At 44.9% G+C, this 21817-nt stretch overlaps 1 protein-coding gene across 1 annotated transcript in view; it reads left to right on the top strand.

Moving 5' to 3' along the window:
* The window catches only part of Dock5 (dedicator of cytokinesis 5), a 179125-nt gene that overhangs the window by 90371 nt on the left and 66937 nt on the right, over positions 1-21817 (top strand). Inside the window, exons 8-15 of the mRNA XM_021635507.2 lie at positions 745-902; positions 2457-2538; positions 5544-5673; positions 8530-8602; positions 13521-13663; positions 16773-16898; positions 19842-19966; positions 21021-21119. Coding sequence (XP_021491182.1) covers positions 745-902; positions 2457-2538; positions 5544-5673; positions 8530-8602; positions 13521-13663; positions 16773-16898; positions 19842-19966; positions 21021-21119 — 936 coding nt within the window. The remainder of the gene's footprint in view (positions 1-744; positions 903-2456; positions 2539-5543; positions 5674-8529; positions 8603-13520; positions 13664-16772; positions 16899-19841; positions 19967-21020; positions 21120-21817) is intronic.

The following is a 21817-nucleotide window of genomic DNA, read 5'->3' as shown; positions in this document are numbered from 1 at the left end:
CAGTTGTGATAATATGTGACAACCACACCGAAGGACAAAGTTTTCTCATGGAACCATTTGTGTCCCGTGAAGCTGGGTAGTGGATCAAGTGTTTGTGTTCTTCAGCTTTCTCCAGCATCCCGTCATAGGACAAGAAGGCATCACAAGTCTGCTGAGAACTGAGTTAGCACCTGTAGACAGCATATGTTTATTTTTTCATATGTATGTATGGGGTGTGCATGCATGTAGGTATGTCTTTTTACACGTGTGTGTGCCCACATCTGTCTGCAAATGAGCATGCAAGCCGGAGGTTGGCATTGGGTGACTTCCTCTATGACTCTCCATCTTACTTACGGAGGCAGGTTCCCTCACTGGAACCCAGAGCTTTCCAAGTCAGCTAGTCTAGCTGGCTGACTTGTCCACAGTCCCGTCTCTACCTCCTGTACGCACTGGGGATTTACATGAACGTTAGGGATCCGAACTGTGCCACTCATTCTTCCATAGCAAACACTTTCTATGTCAAGCCATCTCTTCAGCCTCTTAGAAAGCACTTATTGAATTACTTGGGCTCAAGGCCCTGAGCAGGACCACTTTGGCTATCCGCTAATGCTGATGCGTTCATTTGACCGAGGGATTATTGACTGGCCCGCATCTGCCCAGTTCTCAGCAAGTGCTTCTCTGTGGTTGTAGTAGCTGTCTCCTTGTTTGTAGGTTGATTTCTTTGCCAACATTTGCTCAAGTCTTTTCTCCTGTCCCCTGGCCCAGAGCATTTTGCAGAACCTGGACTTGCGAGGCCAGGCCATCTTCAGTTCTGTCCACACCTATGGCCTCTATGTGAACTTCAAGAACTTTGTCTGCAACATTGGTGAGGATGCGGAGCTGTTCATGGCCCTGTATGACCCAGACCAGTCCACCTTCATCAGGTAAGGGAGACCCGTGTCGTCAGAGTTTGGCTTTATCTGTCCCTGTCCAGGAGCCCTTCACAGGATTTGACACGGGGAGATGTAGAGGAAGAGTGTAGTCGCTCCTGATGGTAGAAGTAATGACCTTCGGGCTCTGAAGCCTTTGTACACGGGTGCTGGCACCTGCAGCTTCAGATTCCACCATCTGCAGGATTTTAATAGTGAATATAACAGCCGGGCAGTATGGTGGCACACACCTGTGATCCCAGCACTCAGGAGGCAGAGGCAGGTGGGTCACTGCGAGTTTGAGGCCAGCCTGTTCTACAAAGCGAGTCCAGGACAGCCAAGGCTACACAGAGAAACCCTGCCTCGAAAAACAAAACAACAGCAACAACAAAAGCATGAATAAAACTGCTTAGGACGGAATGAAGAGTTCAGAAGACCCGACAGGAGGAACGAGAGAGTCGAAGTACAACACAGCAGGGATTCACGGCCCTGAGATTGCGCTGTAGGATACCAACGTGAAGAATGCCGCTCATTATGTTTGTCCAAGCCCGGGGAACGCGCTAGACCAGCTGTGAGCTCTCAAAGCGGCTGTAGGCGGTGGGATGAATGATGATGATGACGTGTCCCTTCAGGTTCCGCAGTTATAGGCGGATAGTTGGGGGCTGTGTGTTTGGGAACTCTGCTTTCAGCTCAACTCTGACCCATGAACCCAAAACTACTGGGGAAAAAAGTACTTTGCATAAAGAAAGTTTAAAAACTATGGGGAATAGTCAGAGTATGGTTGGGCCCCAGAGTGACTCATTCACCAAGCCACTTAGGAAATGGAGACTCATCTTCTAGAAGGTGGTGAAAAGTAATTACTGGGGCCTAGGCGTAGCTCAGCTAGTGGCGTGCTTGCTTAGCATTCACAAAGCCCTAGGTTCAATCCCCAGCATTGCTGGCAGGTGACTGTAATCCCAGAACAATAGAGGTGGAGGCAGAAGGGTCAGCTACATAGTGGGTTTGAGGACAGCCTGGGCAACATAAGAACCTTTCTCAAAAAGTGAAAATAGTTGCTGAGTTACTTGGGTGATACAGACCACGAAGGATGGATTGGGAATGACATACAAAACTAAGCTTTTGTGAACGTGGCCTCTTGAGACATGGTTTCACTGACTATCTCAGGCTGGTCAATTTACTATGTAGCCCAGGCTGTCCTCAAATAATGACATAAAATAGTCTCCAGAGTGCCATGATCACAGACCTGAGCCACCACGCCCGAATCTCTTAAAATTAAACTGTCTTTTCAGCAAAGTTGAAGCTTGCACGCCAGAAATTTGAGGTGGGATACAGACCCTAGGCAAAAGAAGTTTCTAAAATCCCAGGTCTGGGCCACTCTGAGAGTCGTCTGTCGCTGTATAGGGTGTTCCCCGAAGAGAGAAGCCGCTGTGTGTAGTCTGTGGGCCAGCACCTGCCTCACCAGGGGACATTCCTGCCCCTTGCAAGTCCATGCTGTGAGCAGCATCTGTCCCAGATGGCCTCTCATTAAGAGTAATTTTCTTTCTTTTTTTTTCCTTTCTTTCTTGCTAGTGAGAACTACCTAATTCGCTGGGGCAGTAACGGGATGCCCAAGGAGATAGAGAAGCTGAATAACCTCCAAGCCGTGTTCACTGTGAGTCTTGCCTTCTTTGTACAAAGTTGTTGCATTCATTTATTTTCTATGTCTATGTCTATGTGTATGTCTATGTCGCCACAGCACAAGTGTGTGGAGGTCAGAGGTCAATTTGCAGAAGTAGGTTCTTCTTCCACTGGGTAGGTCCTGGGGATTAGAACTCAGGTCCGTAGGCTTGTCAGCAAGTGCCTTTATCCGTGGAGCCATCTAACTAGCCCAGTCTCATACTCTGTCCCATCATTTTCGTACTGGATGAGTAGGGCCCAGGCATTTATTCACTTAGGGTAACACGTATGAGGTACCACACTTGAGACAGTCTGTGAACTGAGGGAGAGAAAGTGTGTTTTTGAGCAGCTTTTGTGCTGTGGAAAAGACAGACAAATACAAACAGTGATGACACAAGTAAGTAAATAGAGGCAGCATCTGCAACCCTGATGTGCTTCCAGAGGCTTTGCCAAAAGCGTGGCTGGGGGATGCCCATGTTTTAATTGTATATTTAACTTTGGTTTTCAGTTTAGTTATATGCTTATTTCTTGGTTTTATCACACTGAAGATGTTTTCCTACTCTTATTTTTTAATTTTATTTTTGAGATTATGATATAATTATATTATTTCTCCGTTGTCTTTCCTTCCTGCAGGCCCCCTCCCCATGCCTCTCCTGGCTCTGTTTTAAATTCATGGTCTCTTTTTCTCGTTAATTGTTGGTATCTGCGTATATGTGTACTTAACTTTTCATATGTATGCGTGTGTGTGGTGTGTGTTTGTTCGCGTGTCCATAGTTCATATGCAGAGGTCGGAGGACAGCCTCTGGTGTCTGTCCTCACCTTCCGCATGGTCTCTTTGTTTGTCATTTCATAGACAAGGCTATTCTAGAGATTCTTCGGTCTCCACCCCGCCCCCCTCCCCAGCCTTACCTAGGAACCCAGACGTGTGCTACAGTACCCAGCTTTACATGAGTTCTGAGCCTTTGGACTCACGGTTAGATGGCAAGCACACTGAGCCTTCTCCCCGGCCCTGAGGCTTATGTTTTAAATAGATTGATTGGACACTGGCAGTGGGGCTCTGTGGTATGGCACAGCCTTAACAGGCACTCGGCCATGGGTTCAGTGCCCAGCACTGCAAAACACATAAATAGAAGACCTTTAAGGAGGACACCGAAGTTGAAGAGAGTTCCCCATGCAGATGACTAACTGGAGGAAGAGGAGCTTCCCGACCAAGGTCACGGTGAGGGCGAATGTGCCCCAGACCTGTTCTGAGAACCTTCCTCTGAGTAGAAGGTTCCTCGTGCTTCCCTCTGCAGGGGGCCGCTGCGTGCGCCCCAGGAGCCTGGCAATGCATGAGGCTGTAGTTTGGACCTGGCAACTGTTTTCCTCTTAGGTCGGAGCTTTCTGAACTTCTCTGGCTTTTTCTTTAAGGACACACCCTGGGACCACCAAGGGCCTTGGGAAACCTTGATGAGTGAGTCCCTAGTTCCCTCCGTCTTCTTCCCTTCTCCCATCAGCCCACACAAGTGCTTCATCTCCTACCCTTTCCCAGTCCAAGACTGGGAAAACTGGCCTAAGTTCCAGTGGCACCTAGCCACTTGACCATGTCCCCATTGACCTTCCCAGTCTAGGACATGTCCAGGCTTCTCTGCCTCTCTGTAGAGCCGTTCCTATCTCACTACCCCTGTAAACGCAGGTAAAGAACTTTCTGACATTTCCCCCCAGACTTTAGTATTTTCTCAGTTTTGAAACCAAGTGAGGTTTTGTTTTGTTTTGTTTTTTTTCCTGCAATCAAATGGTGTTTATTGGATCATATTTTATATATTAAAGGCACTGTTAAATTTTTGGTCTATCATTTAGTTAGTTTTGACTTAGTAGAGCTGCAATTGCTCTTTTTTTTTTCCTGCCCCCACATCCTCTCCCAGCCAGCCAGAGGGTCATCTAGTATGTAAATTTCATGTCTAGCCTTTTCAATTAAATAAAGTGTGGTGGCCATTTCCTTGGCTATTAAACAGTGTTCAGAACTCACTTATAAATGACTGTGTTATTTAATGATACCAACAAGCCAGGATTCTAGAACCTGCCACCCAGTGACTTTTATTCTCTATTAATGGAAGCTTTGCAGAACCTCAAGCAGAGATTGAGGGCAGGTGGTCACTGGTATATATTGCTGTCTCAGTGATGTGCCTCTACCAAATTACAGGGCGTAGATTTGGAGTGATTATTTGAAAAGTAATTCTTCATTTAGTAAGGAGGCTGGGGCTGCGGTTTCCTAAAAGGGTTCTGAGATATAATGAAGTTATTTTTGATGTTAAGTGAATGAGATATGTAAGCTCATTTCTGGGTCACTCACCCCTCCTTAAGAAAACACACATACACACACACTGTAGCCTCAGCTACAAACAGGAAAAATCCCCTTTCCTCCATACACATGCCTCTTGCAGTGTTCATGGAGAAGGCCTCTCAGGGTGCAGGTGAGGAACCTCATAAAATTATGCCTGGGTTACACTTGACTTCAGGGTTGTTAGGAAGATGAGAAGGGGGTAAGTAGCGGATGGGTTGAGGGGTTGGACACACCTGTAATCCTAGCCCTTGAGAGGTGAAGGCAGAAAGATTTGGAGCTCAAGATCAGTCTCACACAGCACGATCAAGTCTAGCCTGGGCTCTCCCAGGCATCTGCAGATGTTCAGTGAATGTTAGCATCATGCAAGTTTTTATGTCATTGGACACTGAGACGTGGAAGGACCCAAAGTGTCAGAGAGTGTCCTGGTTTTTAACTCCTTGCACACCTTCCTACCTGTTAGATATTAGATTGACTCTGATCTAGTCTATAAATGTGGAGTAGGGACCAGAGAAGAGAAAAACCCCATTTTATAGACAAACAGAGAATAATCTTCTCTGTTGCTGCAGTAGCTCTCAGAAGGGTGGGTAGAGAGGCATTGCCATGGTGTTTCAGCATGGGTAAGCGTGCTCTGAGCAGGACAGGGCAGCCACCTTCTCTCGGGTCTTCTCTGCCTGCAGGACCTCAGCAGTACGGACCTCATCCGACCACGCATCAGCCTCGTGTGCCAGATTGTCCGGGTGGGCCGCATGGAGCTGAAGGAGGGCAAAAAGCACACCTGTGGGCTGCGGAGGCCTTTTGGAGTAGCAGGTACAAGGAAAGCCCAGAGTCCAAGGAAAATGGACAGCTTCTGGGGACCCTCTGCCATGCAGTTTCTAGAAGACCTAAATGTAGACCCATCGTCTGATCCTGAGTTCAGCCAAAATCCCATTTTGGGCATATTCCCCCCAAAATTGAAAAGCAAGGTCTCAAAGAAACACCATGTTTACAGTGAATAATTATTCACAAGAGCTAAAAGGGACATCACTCAAGTGTGCCTCAGTAGATGAGGAGATACATAGATGTGGCGTGTCCATGGAAAAATTTTATTCAGCCTTAAAAGGGAAGGAAATTCTGACTCATGCCACCATATGGCTGGCCACTGAGAACATTAAGCTCAGCAGAATAAACCATACACAAAACAGCCTGCTGCTATAGGGCTCATTTTAGATGAGGAACTTACAAGAGTCAGGTTCAGCAAGGCGGTTGACTGGGATTGCCAGGGCATGAAGAAAGAGGGGAATTGCTCATTGAGGATAGAGTTCTCTTTGTTAAAATGAAAGTGTCCTGGTGGTGGATGACGGTGATGGTTATCCAAGGTGAGTATGCTTACTTCCACTGAACTTGAGTATTGAGTGCTTAAGGTAGCAATTTCTATGTTAGGTGTATTTTGCTGTACTTATAGCAGTAAAAAGAGATAGAGCAAAGAAGGTAGATGGCTGGCTGGAGGGCAGACAGAGATGGCAGGAAGGCCCTCTAAAGGTGAGAAGCAATGGATCAAGTCTTTGTGGTTGGTCTTCGGCAGGCACATGACATTCATACCCCAGGATAGCCAGTTCTCTTTCCTTGAGTCTTGTGTCCTCGTGTAGCCACTGATTTTTCGTCTTTGGGGCCCAGCACCATGTGTCACGCACTGTAGGACTGTTTGTTAGCATGTGCTCTGCTGCTCTGATCCACGACAAAGTCTTTTCCCTGGCTAGGAGCATCACTTCTGAAAGGCAGCTTTGTGCCACCGAGGGCCTTCCAAGGGGGTCCTTAGCTTAAGTCAATCCTCAGGACTTCCCAAGAAGTTCTATATCTTTGTTTTCTAAATTTCAAGAATAGATATTTGGGCTTTTATTGGCCTTTGGATCAGTAGTGCTTTTTGAAAGTCATCAATGAAATGTCAAAAATTGGCTCTTGGGACCAGGGCCAGGTATTCTATGTTCATCAGTCATCCCTGTGGCCTCTGTGCGTATGGAGATGGCCTCCCCGTCCTGTGTGACTGTCTATGTGCCATTTCTTTTGCACTGTCCCCATCATGCGTGCTGCTCAAGGAATACCTAGAGAAGCAGTGTTAGTGTTGCTTTTTGATTGTTTTTGTGAGACACAATCTCATTCTGTAGCCCAGGCTGGCCTGGAACTTACAGAGGCACTCCCGTCTCAGCTTTTCAAGTACTGAGATTATGGGTGTTATAGCTACCTTGCCCAGCATTGCTACTGTATCAAGAATTAAAGTGGAGTCTCAAGAGATACAAGGAACCAAGGTCTCTTTAGACCTCCACATGGCAAGGTAAATGTATTTATTTGCCTATAAAGGAAAGATGGATTACAGGCCAATGAGACTAAATCTTAAACCCAAGGCTTTGTCTGCTTCTCTGTATTGGCGTACATGTGTGTGCATGGGAGTAGAGGAGAGTGTGTGTGTCTGGGTATTAATAGAATGAGAAGAGGACTAATTCATTCTCAACCTTAACGCCAGTTGTTAAGCAAAGTTAAGTGTTCTGAGATGGTGACAGACACTAACAAATGAGTTTCTTGGTGGTTCTTGGTGCCATCTTTTATAAGGTTCTGTTAGGGGAACAGCAAGCTGCGTTTGATACCCAGCTATGCCCACCTTCCCAGCTGGCACCAGCATCATCCCCTGGCTGGGTGGAACGTGTTGTCTTGAGCGTGTTTCTCAGTACTTTCTTCTCTTGTCTCCAGACAAGCTCTCTGGGACATGGAAAAATGGATTGCTAATGTGCGTTTTATGGCCAGACTGTAATTTATTAACCAAAGTTTCACCTCTTACCAAGGCCCTGCCTCATGTCAGCTATCAGCTTTGCAGCTTTTTATTAATCCTCTACGTAGTTGGGCATAGTGGTTATGTGATTTGGCTTTGTGGTCACTGTTATTTCATATCCTGGCTTTGCTAAAAACTTAAAACTAATTGTGCGGATGTGGGCTCAGTGCTACCTTGCTTCCCTGGCATGTGCAAGGCCCTGGGTTAAATCCCAGCACTGCAAAACAGAACAAATAGAACATATAAACACAGCCAACAATAGGAACACAGCTTGTGACCAAAAGTAAGTTAACCCTTCCCATTCCTTAAGGTGGGGTTCCTCACGGCTCTGTAAGTGAGATAATGGATGCAACAGGCTTACCACCTGGCTTTATTTAAGTATTCTCCTGGGACAGGGTTTGGGGGACCAGTTGCTGGTGGTCTGTTTTCCGGTACTTTTAATGCTGGTGTAGAAACCAAGAGTGTATCAAATCAAAGACACAGGTGGCCACTTCACATCTTGAGTTTCTCTCCAGACCTTTAATTCTTCTGACAGGCCTGCTGGAAATGCGTATTCTCTGTGGCTTTCAGTGAAGGCTTATCCAAACAAACAAACAATCAGGCTTCAGTTTCTCAGGAATATAGCAGCTCAGTCTTGCAGAGTTTTACATATGTGTCCTGCAGGGTTGGATATATTTTTCTGAGCCTTTCATGGCTTGTTGCCTGGCCAGGTGTGGTATATTAGATAATTATTGTTGTCTGGTCCCTGGTCCCTTTTTTTTTTTTCTTCTGGAGTTCTGGGTTTACTGATACCATCCTTTTCTATACAGCTCAGGGAGGCATGAAGCCATCAGTGTCTCTAATGACGTTTCTCTCTCTCTTAGTGATGGATATTACTGACATCATACATGGGAAGGTGGATGATGAAGAAAAGCAGCATTTCATTCCCTTTCAGCAGTGAGTATCTGGTGCTTATCCCTGGTGGCTTGAGATACAGGGTAGCCATTCTAGTGGGACGTGGGTGCAGAAACAGAAGGGAAGAACTATTTCTGTTACCAGGAGAGGAAAGGTGTTTCCGCTGAACGGCTTCACCCGAGACCTCTGCAGGAGACTTTATTCAGGGGCTTCATGCTGGACTCAAAGAGGGTAAAGTGAGCATTTCCTGACTCAGCAGACATAACTGGAGGGATATAAAACAAAGGACGCACTGGCGTCCAGAGAATGATGTCATCCTATTGTCAGAGAGGCCACAGTGTATCTGTCTTCTGTTGTGCTGAACAGGTGTGACTAGAGATCACAGGACTTCTCAGACTAGGTGATGTGTATGGATTGTCAAGGCAGTCTTGTTAGAGTGGACAGTTCCTCTGGTAGGTATGACTGCATCTGACAAGCTTCTGAGTATTGCCAGTGGCGCTGGTCCAGGGACCACACACTCATAGTAGCAAGGAGTGTTACCGTAGAAAGATAAATTGTTCTTTCTGTATTAGTTAATGCAGGAAATTATTACAACATCAGTTTTCTTTAACTAGCTAGTTCCTTAATGACAGACACACAGAGATCATGATTTATTTTTACGCTGGGCAGATTCTGATCTATCCAAATCCTAGTACCTTTAAAACCCACATAAAGCCAATCAACTGCCTATCTGAGGACTTGTGGGGCGGCTTCTGCTCCATTAATCTGTTCCTACAGCCACAAGCTCATAGCCATCTCTCTTCCTGGCTTCCTCTCTCCTGCAGCTGTTCCACCTTCCCCTTGAACCCAAGCCTGAGAACCTAAAACCCCACCTACCTCTTTACTGTCCAGTCATAGGCTTCAGCATCTTTATTGAGCTGATCAGGGATAGTTGGGGACCATTCCTTATCATCACATGGTTGCCACCATGGCTGGGTGGTAACCAGATCTCAAGGCGCTGAAATCAGCATTTGCAAACACAGTTGAGCCTCCCTCCAACAGGCTAGGCAGGCGGGAGGAGTGTGAACGGCTGGTTATGGTTCCTGCAAGGAACTAGGAGAGCCAGTGTGGTAGTATAGGGCCGTATCAGCTCAGAACTTGACCCAGAGCTCTCTGCTGTAACTCCAGAGGATCAGATGTGCTCTTATAGGTCCTGCAGACAGCTCCATACACATGGCAGTCACCCAAACACACACGCATACACGTAAATAAAAATAAATCATATATATATATATATATATATATATATATATATATATATATATACGTGCATACACACCAATCATATTGCAAATGGGTGGAAAGACACAACTGTAGAAGATAAATACTTTTTAAATCTTAGCTCATTGTTAAGAGGCACAAGTCAGCTTGTGTGGTGGTGGTGCACGCCTTTAAACCCAGTGCTCGGGAGGCAGAGGCAGGCAGATCTCTGAGTTCAAGGCCAGCCCGGTCTACAGAGTGAGTTCCAGGACAGCTAAGGCTATACAGAGAAACACAGATAAAAAAAAAAACAGAGATAAAAACCAGAGATAAAAGGATAGAAACACAGGTCAGTGAGCTCTAGCATTCCAACATATACCAAGAGAGACTCTAAATAATCAAGCCTATAACTGAGCGGCTTAAAAATGTAAATTCCACAGGACAATAGCAACTACATATAATAGTGAGCTCTGGAAAGCTATTTTTAAGTCACATATCAATATTTTCAAGCAAAAATTAAAAAAAAAAAGAATAATTGATGGGCTAAACTCTCCCCCATTTTCAACTTATATAATAAGGAAAAATAATTTAAGAAAATATTTGCAACAAATGTTAGAAAAATGCCCTTGGTATGCATATAGAATTAATAGAGACTAATGAGGTTATAGAAAGGAAATAAATACACAAATGGTATGCAGGTTCGTAAAGGATCAGTGACACTCAGTTTAAACCAGTTTGGGGCTCGACTAGGTTTTAAAAGTATATTAGGCATCCTTTCGATGGCTGAAAGGAAACCCGTATTACCCATCTGTGTATACACTGTGACAGCACACTCAGCAGGAAAAGGCGCCTGCCACTGGGCAGCCCAGTTCAGTCCCCAGGTCCCACCATGGCAGAAAGAGAGAACTGACCCACACAGTTTGTGCCCTGACCTTCACGTGAGTGACCTGGTACACACCACACACAACCACACACGAATCCATACAAAACACATTAAAATGCACAAATAAAAAAATGTTATGCCTTAAGTTTTAGGTTCTATGAAGGATGTACCACCCAAATATTTGCTGCTTGATAGGAATTACCTGAAAGCTTGGGTGTCATGAAATACTGCCCTTGACATATATACACGCACATAAATGCACACACAGAGTATGTGTCGCTTAATGAGGGGGGCATGGTCTGAGAAATTCATCTTTAGGCAACTTGTATCTTTGTGTCACCATAATAGGGTATATGTCTATAGAGTAAGGTAGCTGCAGTGTCACTCGGTAACTAAATGGTAGGGGACCACCATCAAGTATGTGGCTTCTCACAGGTGACTGAAATGTGGTTCATGGCAGTGTGCGTGTGTGTTATGTGCCATACATAAGTACGTTTACACATAGATATTAGATAAATTTAATTCATCAATATATGGAATTGAATTTATAAATGTATTAAATATAATATATTAATCAGATAAAGTATATTGAATAAAATAGTTTGGCCCAGTGGTGTATGCCTGTAATCCCAGTTACTTAGAAAGCTGAGGCAGGAGGATTATGAATATAAAATCAGCCTATGAAGCATAGTATGACATTGTCTAAAAATAAACAAACAAATAAATAAATAAATGAACATTTTCTGTAGAGACAGACAAATATCATAAACATAACATGTATACATATAACTTTCATATCCACAAATACTACTACTTTTTCTCATAAATATAACCATGTCAAGATCTGCATTCACAAAGAAAACATATCTGAAAAATTCCTTTCTTTGTATTCAGCTTTATGATAGTCTTCTCCTTCAGTGTCTTGCCTCTGCCCAACTTCTGGACCACCATCCATGGGGTGGCAGTGAACTCTGAGATGGTCCCACTGCAGAATACCACATGCTTCCATTAAGGTCCCCAAGGAGCCCAGCCCTGATTTGACTGCCACCCAATGTGCAGCAAATAGCCCCTGTATTAATGATGTTCATGTTCCCATAGCGACTCCTATCCTTGTTCTTTCCTAAGCTGCAGTGGCTTATATATGGGAACTCTGTTAGTCCACCTGGGGAAATGCATCTAAAGGAGCCAGCTCCCGATTTCCAGCCCCGTGTTGCAGTGTGTTTTATCATCAGATAAAAGGTTGTACACAAAGAAAGCAGCCTGGTAGGCAGAGAAGGCTAAAGACTATTGTATGGCAACTATTGTATGATAATGCATTGGTGATGGCAGCTTTAAGAGAACCGGGATTATGTTTGGCCCTTTGACCTCCCACCTCTGTGGACCTCGCCTGATAGGCTAATTCAACTGGATCTCTTTTGCTGGTTGGTCATTGCAATCCTGAATTTAATGTCATTGAATGTCTCAAAACAGCTTCCCAGTTGTCCTCCACACATACTGTATTTGTGTAACAGACGGTCATGAGGATGTGGGCCTCAGAAGGGCATAGCATCCCGCCGAGTACGCTCAGGTGGAGCTAGAGCCAGGAGCCAGATCTCCTGTCCTTTGGCTCCTCCTTCAGTCCCATCCCAACAGCCAAATCTAAGAGTTTGAGCATTGCCTGTAACTTTTACTATTTAACTTGTCCTTGATCATTACCCTGAACTTCAGCTGTTTAATACTTGTTGCAGACTCCCACCTTTTTATTTGCCTTGTCATTTCCACAACATGTTTAAGAAGAGGAGGTGGAAAGACTGAGAGAATTGGGGTGTTTGCTGTGAGACTATGTCTCCTAGTAGTAACATGAGATGGCCCCTAAAGCCTCATCAGCAAGACTACCCGAACATGCTGAACCAGGACAACACCAAAGAACTAAAGGGAGCTGAGGAAAACTGGGGGCCACAGGTAGTTTCTCTAGTGCCAAATGGTCAGCCTTAAAAACATACAGGTAACATTATATGGGCTGAACAGGGTGTTAGGAGAAAAAATATATACATAGTTGTTGCATGCAGTAACATTTAGTGAAAAACGAGGCCATGGATTTGAAGGAAAATGAGCATGGAGGGTTATATGAGAGCATTTGGAGGGAGAAAATGGAAGAAATGTTGTAATTATAATCTCAATATGTGTATGATGCACACACACACACACACACACACACACACATTCAATGGAAGAATGAAGGGAAGAAAGCGCCAGGGACAAAATTTCAGCAGTTTATTTAGCTGGCCTTACTTTTCATTCTGTTGCCCAAACCTTATGATGTCGGATTGGGCAACACTGCATGCCATAAAACAGAGTAAGTGTCCTAGTGAGCGAAGCAGAGGAGATTGGCTTGTAGACAAAAGCAGACAGCAAACACAGGGTTACTCACTGCAGAGTCACTGTGCTCTTATGGCAGGGACAGAAGACAGAAGGTAGCTAACTGCTGTGTTGGCTTCTGCTCAGGTTTGTAGGTAACCTTTTGGGGGGCGATTTTGTTGGCATACTTGCAGAAGCCAGCATCTTTGGGGGAGCTAAGCTGTTCTCTCTCTCTATGCTGTGGTCTTGGAAGGTAGATATTGCACTTGGCCTCTGCTGCATTAGCACTGTGGTAGTTGCCTCCTGGTCTGTTGTGGCCCCATACCGGAACTCTACCCGAAATAATGATTTCCAGTCATTTCTGTTTGACATCAGAGCCCTCTGGTGAGATGTTGCGATCACCTTTCCAGATTGCTCCCACAAGACCTCCGTGCCCTCAGGGCACACATCAGAGACCTTCTCTACTTCTGGCTTCCTCCTTACTTCTCCTGTCTTCCCCAGAATTGCCATGGAAACCTACATTCGACAGAGACAGCTCATCATGTCACCCTTGATAACCTCACATGTGATTGGAGAGAATGAGCCACTCACTTCGGTTTTAAATAAAGTGATAGCTGCAAAGGAAGTGAATCACAAGGGACAAGGTACATGTCTGCCCTGGGCAAGGGGGCTTTGGCTGGGGAGGGAGGGACCATCTCAAGCAAAGTCCCTGGACTGCATGTTACCTTCTCTTCTGATTCCCCTGGACACTGCCCTCCTCAGGCATCTCCTCCTCAAACATTCGCCCTTCCTAATGGGATCAGGAAGTTCTGTAGGACAGACATTTTTCCCATGAGTCTCTTCGTCTGCCCTCTGTTCCCAGCGCCACCTGAAAGTAAACGTGCCATTGTTTTCTGAAACTAGAAGGAGATGGAAGCAATCGAAACTCATTATGGGTTAATATGAACTTAGACGCTACCTTGCAAAGCTTTTAGATTTTCTCCGGAACCTCCACGTGATCTGTCTTTTGATAGCTTCGGCTAAGAGAGAAATCTGTGGAAATGTTTCTAATCCAAGCAATAAGGAAAAGTAGTTGTTAGAACATTAAAAGTCAAATGCCAAGATGGCAGCCAGACTTGAAAGACGTCCTCGGTGGCGTCACGTCTTCTCACTACCCTGTAACTGTTCTTTACAGTGAAGGCAATCGGGAAAACACCATTTTTCAGGATGCTTGGTTTCTCACATGCTCACAGTTATTCAGGGAGAAAGAGATGCGGGCAATAAATAATCTGAAGACAAATAACTAGACCCCCCCTCCTTTTTGCATGTTTTTGTGTGTGTGTGTTTACGTATGAGTGGACACATGGAGAATGCTTATGGAGACCTGAGTCTCACTGTCTCAGCTAGTCTATCTATCTAGCTTAATCTGGAAATTCCATCTCTGCCTTTTGAATACTAGAAGTACAAGTTGGCCTTCTTGCCTGCCGGTGGTTTGCTGGGGGTCTAGACTCAAGTCTTTCAGGCTTGCACAGTGCAAGCTTTACATTTGTAACCATCTCCCCACTCCCTGCTTTTCAGATCTTGTAACTTAAAAATATAATTTTGATTAGAGTAGAACATTCTTACACTAATGAGATTATTGTTTACATATGATTTCGTTTTTGGAACAAAATGGAAAACAGTGCCATTCTTTTCTTGCTACTGAACAGAACAAGCCCTTTTCAAAGGTCTTTTTGTTAACCACAAATATCTTTTGTGTGTGTGTATGTGTGTGTTTGTGTGGTTGTATAACATTCTAGTGTTAAAAATGCTCAGAGCCAAATTTTTATCAAATTTAATTAATATTTTGATTGGGTTTTGTTTCTCTTTGACAGTTGAGCAATACTTCATTCCATAAAGTAGGATTAGTTTTCTGACAGGCTGAGCAGGAGAGTTTGGGCTTAGAGAGAGAAGAAAAGAAAGGTAGGAAGGAAAGAAGGAAGGAAGTAGGAAAAAGCAGTTGGTTGGGGCCATTAAGGAAACCAATCAGATTATTTTTAACATAATTGGTGTGAAACAAGGGCAGCATCATTCTGTGGCTTGCAGGGGCCTGTTTAGACATCTGGCTATTATCTTTGTCTCCTGACCTCTCAGATAACAGTCTGGTTTCCTTTTAAAGCTTGAGCAGAGTGACCCCTTTTTAACATCTAGTCTGGTGGGGGTGGGACTGTGGTCCAGTTCCTTGGGTTGGCACCAAAGTATCTATTAGCTGCTCAGTACTATAGGTTGAAGCCACCCTGCTGTGACTCTTTCTGTAGGGAAGCTTTCTTCATGTTTAGGACCACTGCTCAGGAATTCTCAGAGGTGGGACTTCTGGGTCAGTGGTGGGAACAAGCTTCAGCCAGATGTATGGTACTGTGTTGCCTGTCCTTGGCCTCAGAGTGTTCGTCCTGCATGCCCTCCCTGTGTGCAGGGTGCCAAGTACACTGTGGTTCTTGTGCATTTGGATAAGCACCTTGAGTCTGCATCACCTAGCAGGCATATGAGTTTCCCGTCTCAGATTTTTTAAGGAAGATAATTATCCTTCTGTCTTCTTTAAGACATAGTTTTCCAGCTTTTGGTTTGCAAAGCATCCGTGAACTTCTACTTCTCCATGTTTGTGAATTCGTGTCATATTTCTTTGTGAGGCTCTTCCTCACCAAGATCCTTTTGTAGAGCTTTACATTTCTTTTGCATATCAAAACTTTCAGTTTATATGTAGATAATTATTTTGCTTTTAGAATTTGTTTCTGCAGTTTAAAAAATGATTAATTCTGGGGCTGGTGTGATGGCTCAGAAGTGTAGAGCACTTACTGTTCTTGCAAAGGACCTGGGTTCAGTTCCCAGTTCCCAGCATCTCACACCATCTGAAACTCCAGTTCTAGGAGATTCTGATGGCTCTTCTGATCTCCTAGGGCACCAGGTATGTGTGCGGTACACAGACATACATGCAAGCCAAACACTCACACGCCAAAGGTAAACATAAATAAATCTTCTACTTTTCAGACATTTAATAGCTATTCCCTTTTTTCCTTTCAATACCCTCTTTATCCTGTTTATTTCTTTATTATCTTAGCAATTTACCTTAATTAAAATAGAAGACATTAAGTTGCTTCTGTTTTAAGTAGCAAGAAAAATATTTTTCAAAATAAGTTTTTAAAAGATAGGTATTTTTAATTTTTTTTTTTTTTTTTGGTGTGTGTGTATATGTAATGTGTGTTTGAGTATCTGTCATATGGATGGGCACCTACAGAGGCCAGAAGAGGGTACCAGGTTCCTTGGGGGTTATAAACAATTGTGAGCTGCCCAATACTGATGCTAGGATTCAATGTCAGGTCCTCTGGAAAAGCAGCAAGAGTTCTTAATCCTAGCGCCATCTCTCTAGCCCCATCTTGAGATTCATGATTTGCTCTGCCTCTGCCATCACTTATTAAAGTGCCATGTGTTGTGCATGCAATCCCACAGTTTCCACTGATGTGTGTCTCTTGTCTGCCACCGCTGCCACATAGGGTTAGACTTAGAACAAACATATTTGGTATCAAGTAGGCTAATCTTCACTCATTTTCTTCTCCGCTGTAAGCCTGCTGACTTCTCAAGTAAGTCCTCTTGTGAGTTTGTAGGAAGTGTCATTAATGTTACCCTGGGAGGACCGCATGTCCGTCATGAGGTGTCTGGTTGGTCTCACGAAAGCTTCCCCGTGGATGTTGCAGAGATTGTACAGAGAACTGGAAGCTTGTCCCCCTTTTTCCCTTTCAGGTCTTTGGGTGTCCTTAAAGTTATTGCCAGGGGACCTCACGCAGGTTCAGAAGAACTTCTCACACCTGGTGGACAGATCAACAGCCATAGCTCGGAAAATGGGCTTTCCAGAAATAATCCTGCCAGGTACACGCTAGTCTTGTTTTGTGTTTCTTTTCCGTGTCTGAAGGAGGATTACCTGTATCTGGACAGCTGAGGCGATCTGGATCCCTAAGAGGATGTCATTTAGGGTCAGTTCCATTAAGCAACCGGTGATAGGGAGTTGCAGTGTAATGGGCAGAACCACGCAAAGGCCTTTAAGCGGTACTCGGCCTTCTCAATGTGCTCTTTCCCATCCTTTTCTGCAGAGACGCTTCCCCCAACTTGACTTCCTTCTCAGGTGGCAAACTGGTGGGCCGGTGCCTTCAGTCCAGGAGACTACTTCATTGACAAGCACCTTTTTTCCTCATGTCATTATCCACCTCGGGCCTCTGTGCTCAGCTCCGTCTCTGCGAGACCCCCTGTCTCATTCCCCTGAACTCTGACTGCGCATTGCTCATTCCATTCCGCACGTTCCTCTTTCTTGCTCTGCTCTCGTCCTTGTTGCCACATCCTGGTGACCTGCAGTTGCATTCCCATGAGTTCGCTGACCTCACCCACTTAATTCTCTAATATCCGTAGCAGGCAAAGGGAATCATACTCTGATTAATAGTCACGAACTAATTGGTATTGATGAGGCTTGTGGACAGCCAGTCACATCACATTTGAAAAACTCTAGAAAACCAACTTGCTGTATACTGCATGAAAACAGATTTTTTTGAGAGTAACTGGGATATTTTTTTTTTCATCTTCAAGAAGTTAAGGGGCAGTCGTAGGTTTTTACACACATAAACCTTGACAATGAAGGGTGGTTTCATGAATACTCACAGAACAAGTTAGCATTTCAAGAAAAGGTGGCTGTTGTGTCTTCTTTTCTCCTAAGAGCAGGTTCATCTGCTGTAAGCTGTTTTCACCAACTACATGTTTTCACCAGCATTTAGGGGAAAGGTTTTTGCTTTTTTTATTGTTTAGTTTTGTTTTCGAGAAAGGGTCTGCCCATGAGGCCAGGCTGACTTGCAACTTGAAGCAAGCTCTCTGCCCCAGTCTCTGGTTGTTTAGAACGACAGCCATGCACTACCACACCCAACTGTTTTACTGTTCAAATGAGTAACCGTCGAAAACATTCTCAGCTTTACTGTTAGGCAAGACAGGAATCAGAAAACAGAGAAATTCATTTTCTAGACGAGTTGGCTTTATCTTGGAAATATTCGAATGCTTTTTATCAGCAGGGTTGACTCAGAACACCAGAGCCGAAATGGCCTTTAAAACTCCATCTAGGGTGGAGCTTTTTATGCTGCTCTGTGGAGCTCAGTAAGATCACTTCAAGAGCTCTACAGTACAAAAGTGCATGGGTTCAAGATGTCACTCAGTGCTGGGGCACTTGCTCAGTGTAGATGAGGCCCTGGCCTCCCTTCCTAACACTGAAGGGGAAGAAAGGAAGCAAGAAAGAAAACAGAAAAAGACACTGCCTGGCTTGATCCAGTGGTGCCTGCCTCCCTGCCTGTAATCAGACCACTGTAGAGGCTGAGTCATAAGGATCACGAGTTAGAGGTCAGCCTGGCTGACACTGTTAGTGGTCCTTCCCTCCTCTGAATGTTGTCTTTCCTCCACACTAGGGATACCACCCACTCTTTGGTCCATTCCCCTGGGGCTTCCTGCAGACTCCTTCTGTTTTCCTTAGGCAGTTTTCAGTGTCTAGTCTTTAGGCCCTGTTGTGGTAGCTGAGGGCTTTCTTGATAAAACACCATAGGAAAGCTCTGTGATAGTAGAGATTTGTTCTTTCATGTTTCTGGAGGCTCCATATTCAAGACCAAGGTGTCTGCATGGATGAATCTCCCTAGGCTTGCAGGCAGCCGTTTTCTCTTTTCTGAGTCTGTGTTCTCATATTTTTTTTTCTAAATACATTGGTCCTATTAGAAAATGACCCAATTTCACTTTAATTACCCTTTAAATAAATGTTCTGTCTCCAAATACAGGCATTCTGAAGGATTGGGCTTCAACATATGAATAAAGGGAGGCCCAGTTCAGCCTGTAATAGATTGGCTTTCCTTGTCAACCATACTCTGCCCCTGATAGCCTGTACTCACTTGACTTGCATCTGTCAGTTATCTTTTGTCCCTATCTTTACCACAAGACTCCCTTGGACTTTAGTCCATCTAGCCATCTCCTTCCTCCATCAAGACCCCTGCATTCTCTCACCACCCCAACTAGATCACGCTCTTCTTTTCTTTTGACCAATTATTCCTTTCTCAGTGTTCACAGTGTGACTACCTGTGCCTGTGAGTGTATTGCTGGTGTTCCTGGGTTGTGTGTCCTTGGGAATAATTCTCACATCCAGCCAGCTGTATGATCAAGAAGCCTGGAAGGCACTATACAACTCTTGGATAGCCTAGCAAAATATGATTTTATATGCTTACTATCAGACGTGCATTCCTAAATGAAACAAAGAACTACCATTGAAAAGAATTGGAACCCTGAGGGGGCTTAGTGGATAAAAACTCTTACCCTACAACCTGGATGACCTGTAGAGCCCACATAAAGAAGCCTGTTGCAGTGGCTTATCTCTGTGATCCAGGCACGCCTGCAAGATGAGAGACAGAGGTAGAGACAGGTGAATCGCTTGGAAGCTTGTGAGTGCAGCGCAGCAGTAGAAAGAACGAGAGAGCTACTGCCTCAAAAACAAGGTGGAAGGGGAAAACCGACTCCGGAAAAGTTACTCTCCCAGCTCCACACTCATGCTGCGGCATGCACGTCCATACATATTTGTGTACACACTAGTTTTTAAAAAGGTGATTTTTTACAAGATATGCACATCCAAGACGCAGCGCCATGTTTTGGAAGGTAGACTGAGAGAGCAGGGAAAGACTTCTGTGGAATAAATAGATCACTACCACCAGACCGTTTCGTACTTCGCTTCTTTTTTGTGTTATGTGATGAAGCTTTGAAATGAGCTCTCCCTGTGGCACTCACAGGAGGCTTGTCCTGTTACAGGGGATGTGCGAAATGATATTTATGTCACCCTGATCCATGGGGAGTTTGACAAGGGGAAGAAGAAGACACCTAAGAACGTGGAGGTGACCATGTCTGTGTTTGACGAGGAAGGCAACCTTTTAGAGGTATGCAGTAGCATCCCCCACAAATCCCACCACCCATCACACCTGCTCTTTCACACTGGCTTTGTGGTAGCAGCCGACTGCTGGTCCCACATACTGTCAACATTCCCCATACTGGGGGCGAGGTTCTTCTTTTCAGGGGTTTTGTTCATACTTGATTTGTTTCTGTTTTTTAAAAACGGGTCTCACTAAGTAGCTGAGGCTGCCTCAAACTTGTGTTCCCCTCTTCCTCTGCCTCCCGGGTACTGAGATCAGTGCTTTCTCATAAAGAAAAACTATATAAAACTTGATAAACCTGTGGCTTTCAGGGTCCACTTTAACTCCTGGAGCCATTTAGATTTATTTTGATATTTCCCCTGTGCAGGGATGTAGCAGGCCGTTTAGTTTAAGCTGTAGGATCTCAGATTCTTTGATGTTTTCAAGTTGTATGGCTACTCTGAGCTTGATCACAGTGGCAGAGGTGTCCCAAAGGCCTTTCAAGGTGCACTGCCATCACCTGGGCAGGTGGAGCCAATGGATACTTAACTGAAGGAGTTCCTTTTGAACTTGTATGGCAGAATTCTGGCCAGACAAGAAAGGACATCCTGACTTCAGAGGGTCGGGAGGCACCGGGTTTTGGGTCGGAGGCCTCAGTCCGAGGCCTTCACCTAATTGTTTTGGAATGTGCAAGTCAAAGTCTTGGCTCCTGAAAGCTCTCTGGATATCCTGGAATGATACTCTCCAAATACGCAGTTCTTCCTCTCTGTCATTCAACCATTAAGTTTCTTTAAGAGCAGAACAGCGTGCATGTTAGTAAAAACCCTGCAGGTCACGGCATGCAGTCCTTGGGGCTGAGGGGACCGAGGAGGCGTTTGCTGATATCACGTGGCATGACTGCGTGCCCAGTGTGGAGTGTACCTGCTGTCACAGTGAAGTCTCCCAGTGCAGTGCAGATGAGTGCTGCTAGGCTCTTCTCAGACCCACCACGCCTCTGATCTCAGTTGGATTTTTGACATTTCCTGTTGCCGTATTTTTCATGACCTAGTATCGTCTCCTAATTGTGTTTTTCCCACCAAAGAAAGCCATTCATCCTGGTGCTGGGTACGAAGGTGTCTCGGAATACAAGTCAGTGGTGTATTACCAAGTCAAGCAACCTTGTTGGTATGAGACAGTCAAGGTGAGAACTCTGTTTCTAAGTCCTCCAGCTGTTGACCGTTCGTTGTTTAGATTCCTGTCTACATTTTAAATCCCAGTTCCTTCTTACCATATGGGGAAGAGATAAACAGGAGAGGGGTTGAGGTAGGGTGGGGTATAATCAAAATGCATTGTATGAAATTCTCAACATACCTTTTCAAAAGCTGAATCGGAAGTTAAGAGGTCCTTCGAGCTCCTATTTTTAAGGAGCCCAACATACTGGAAGAATATTCTCATTCACAAATGTGTGGAGACTAGAATAGAGAAACTTGTGGCTGCAATAAGGCGGTGTGCTGCCAAGACGCTGCAGACGAGCAAAGATGTTCGCACTCTGCCATGAGCCTTCCAACATGTTGTTCTTGTTGGCCCCTGCCCAAGTGTGCTGGGCCTTTTCAGTGTAAGGAAGGGGTTTATGAATTGCAAAGTGCTTTCAGATTTGGCATATCCCTTGGGCTCACGGTGGCCTTAAAACTAGGCAAGACAACTTGTCATGACCTCTTCCTGAAGGGGTGGCAGGCCCAGGGAAGAGAAGTGGCTCCACAGATTCCAGAGCACCTTGGGGCCAACCCAAAACAGGTCACTTCGGAATAGTGGCCGCACAGCACTCATTGGCAGCACTGGCAGGGTCCTATGAGTTCTAAGAAGAAAACCCAGATAGAAGCGGCCTCCTATCTGTTAAGA

Source organism: Meriones unguiculatus, chromosome 9 (genome assembly GCF_030254825.1).
Source record: "Meriones unguiculatus strain TT.TT164.6M chromosome 9, Bangor_MerUng_6.1, whole genome shotgun sequence".
NCBI classification, from domain to species: domain Eukaryota; kingdom Metazoa; phylum Chordata; class Mammalia; order Rodentia; family Muridae; genus Meriones; species Meriones unguiculatus.
This window is presented reverse-complemented; position numbering and strand designations above follow the sequence as displayed.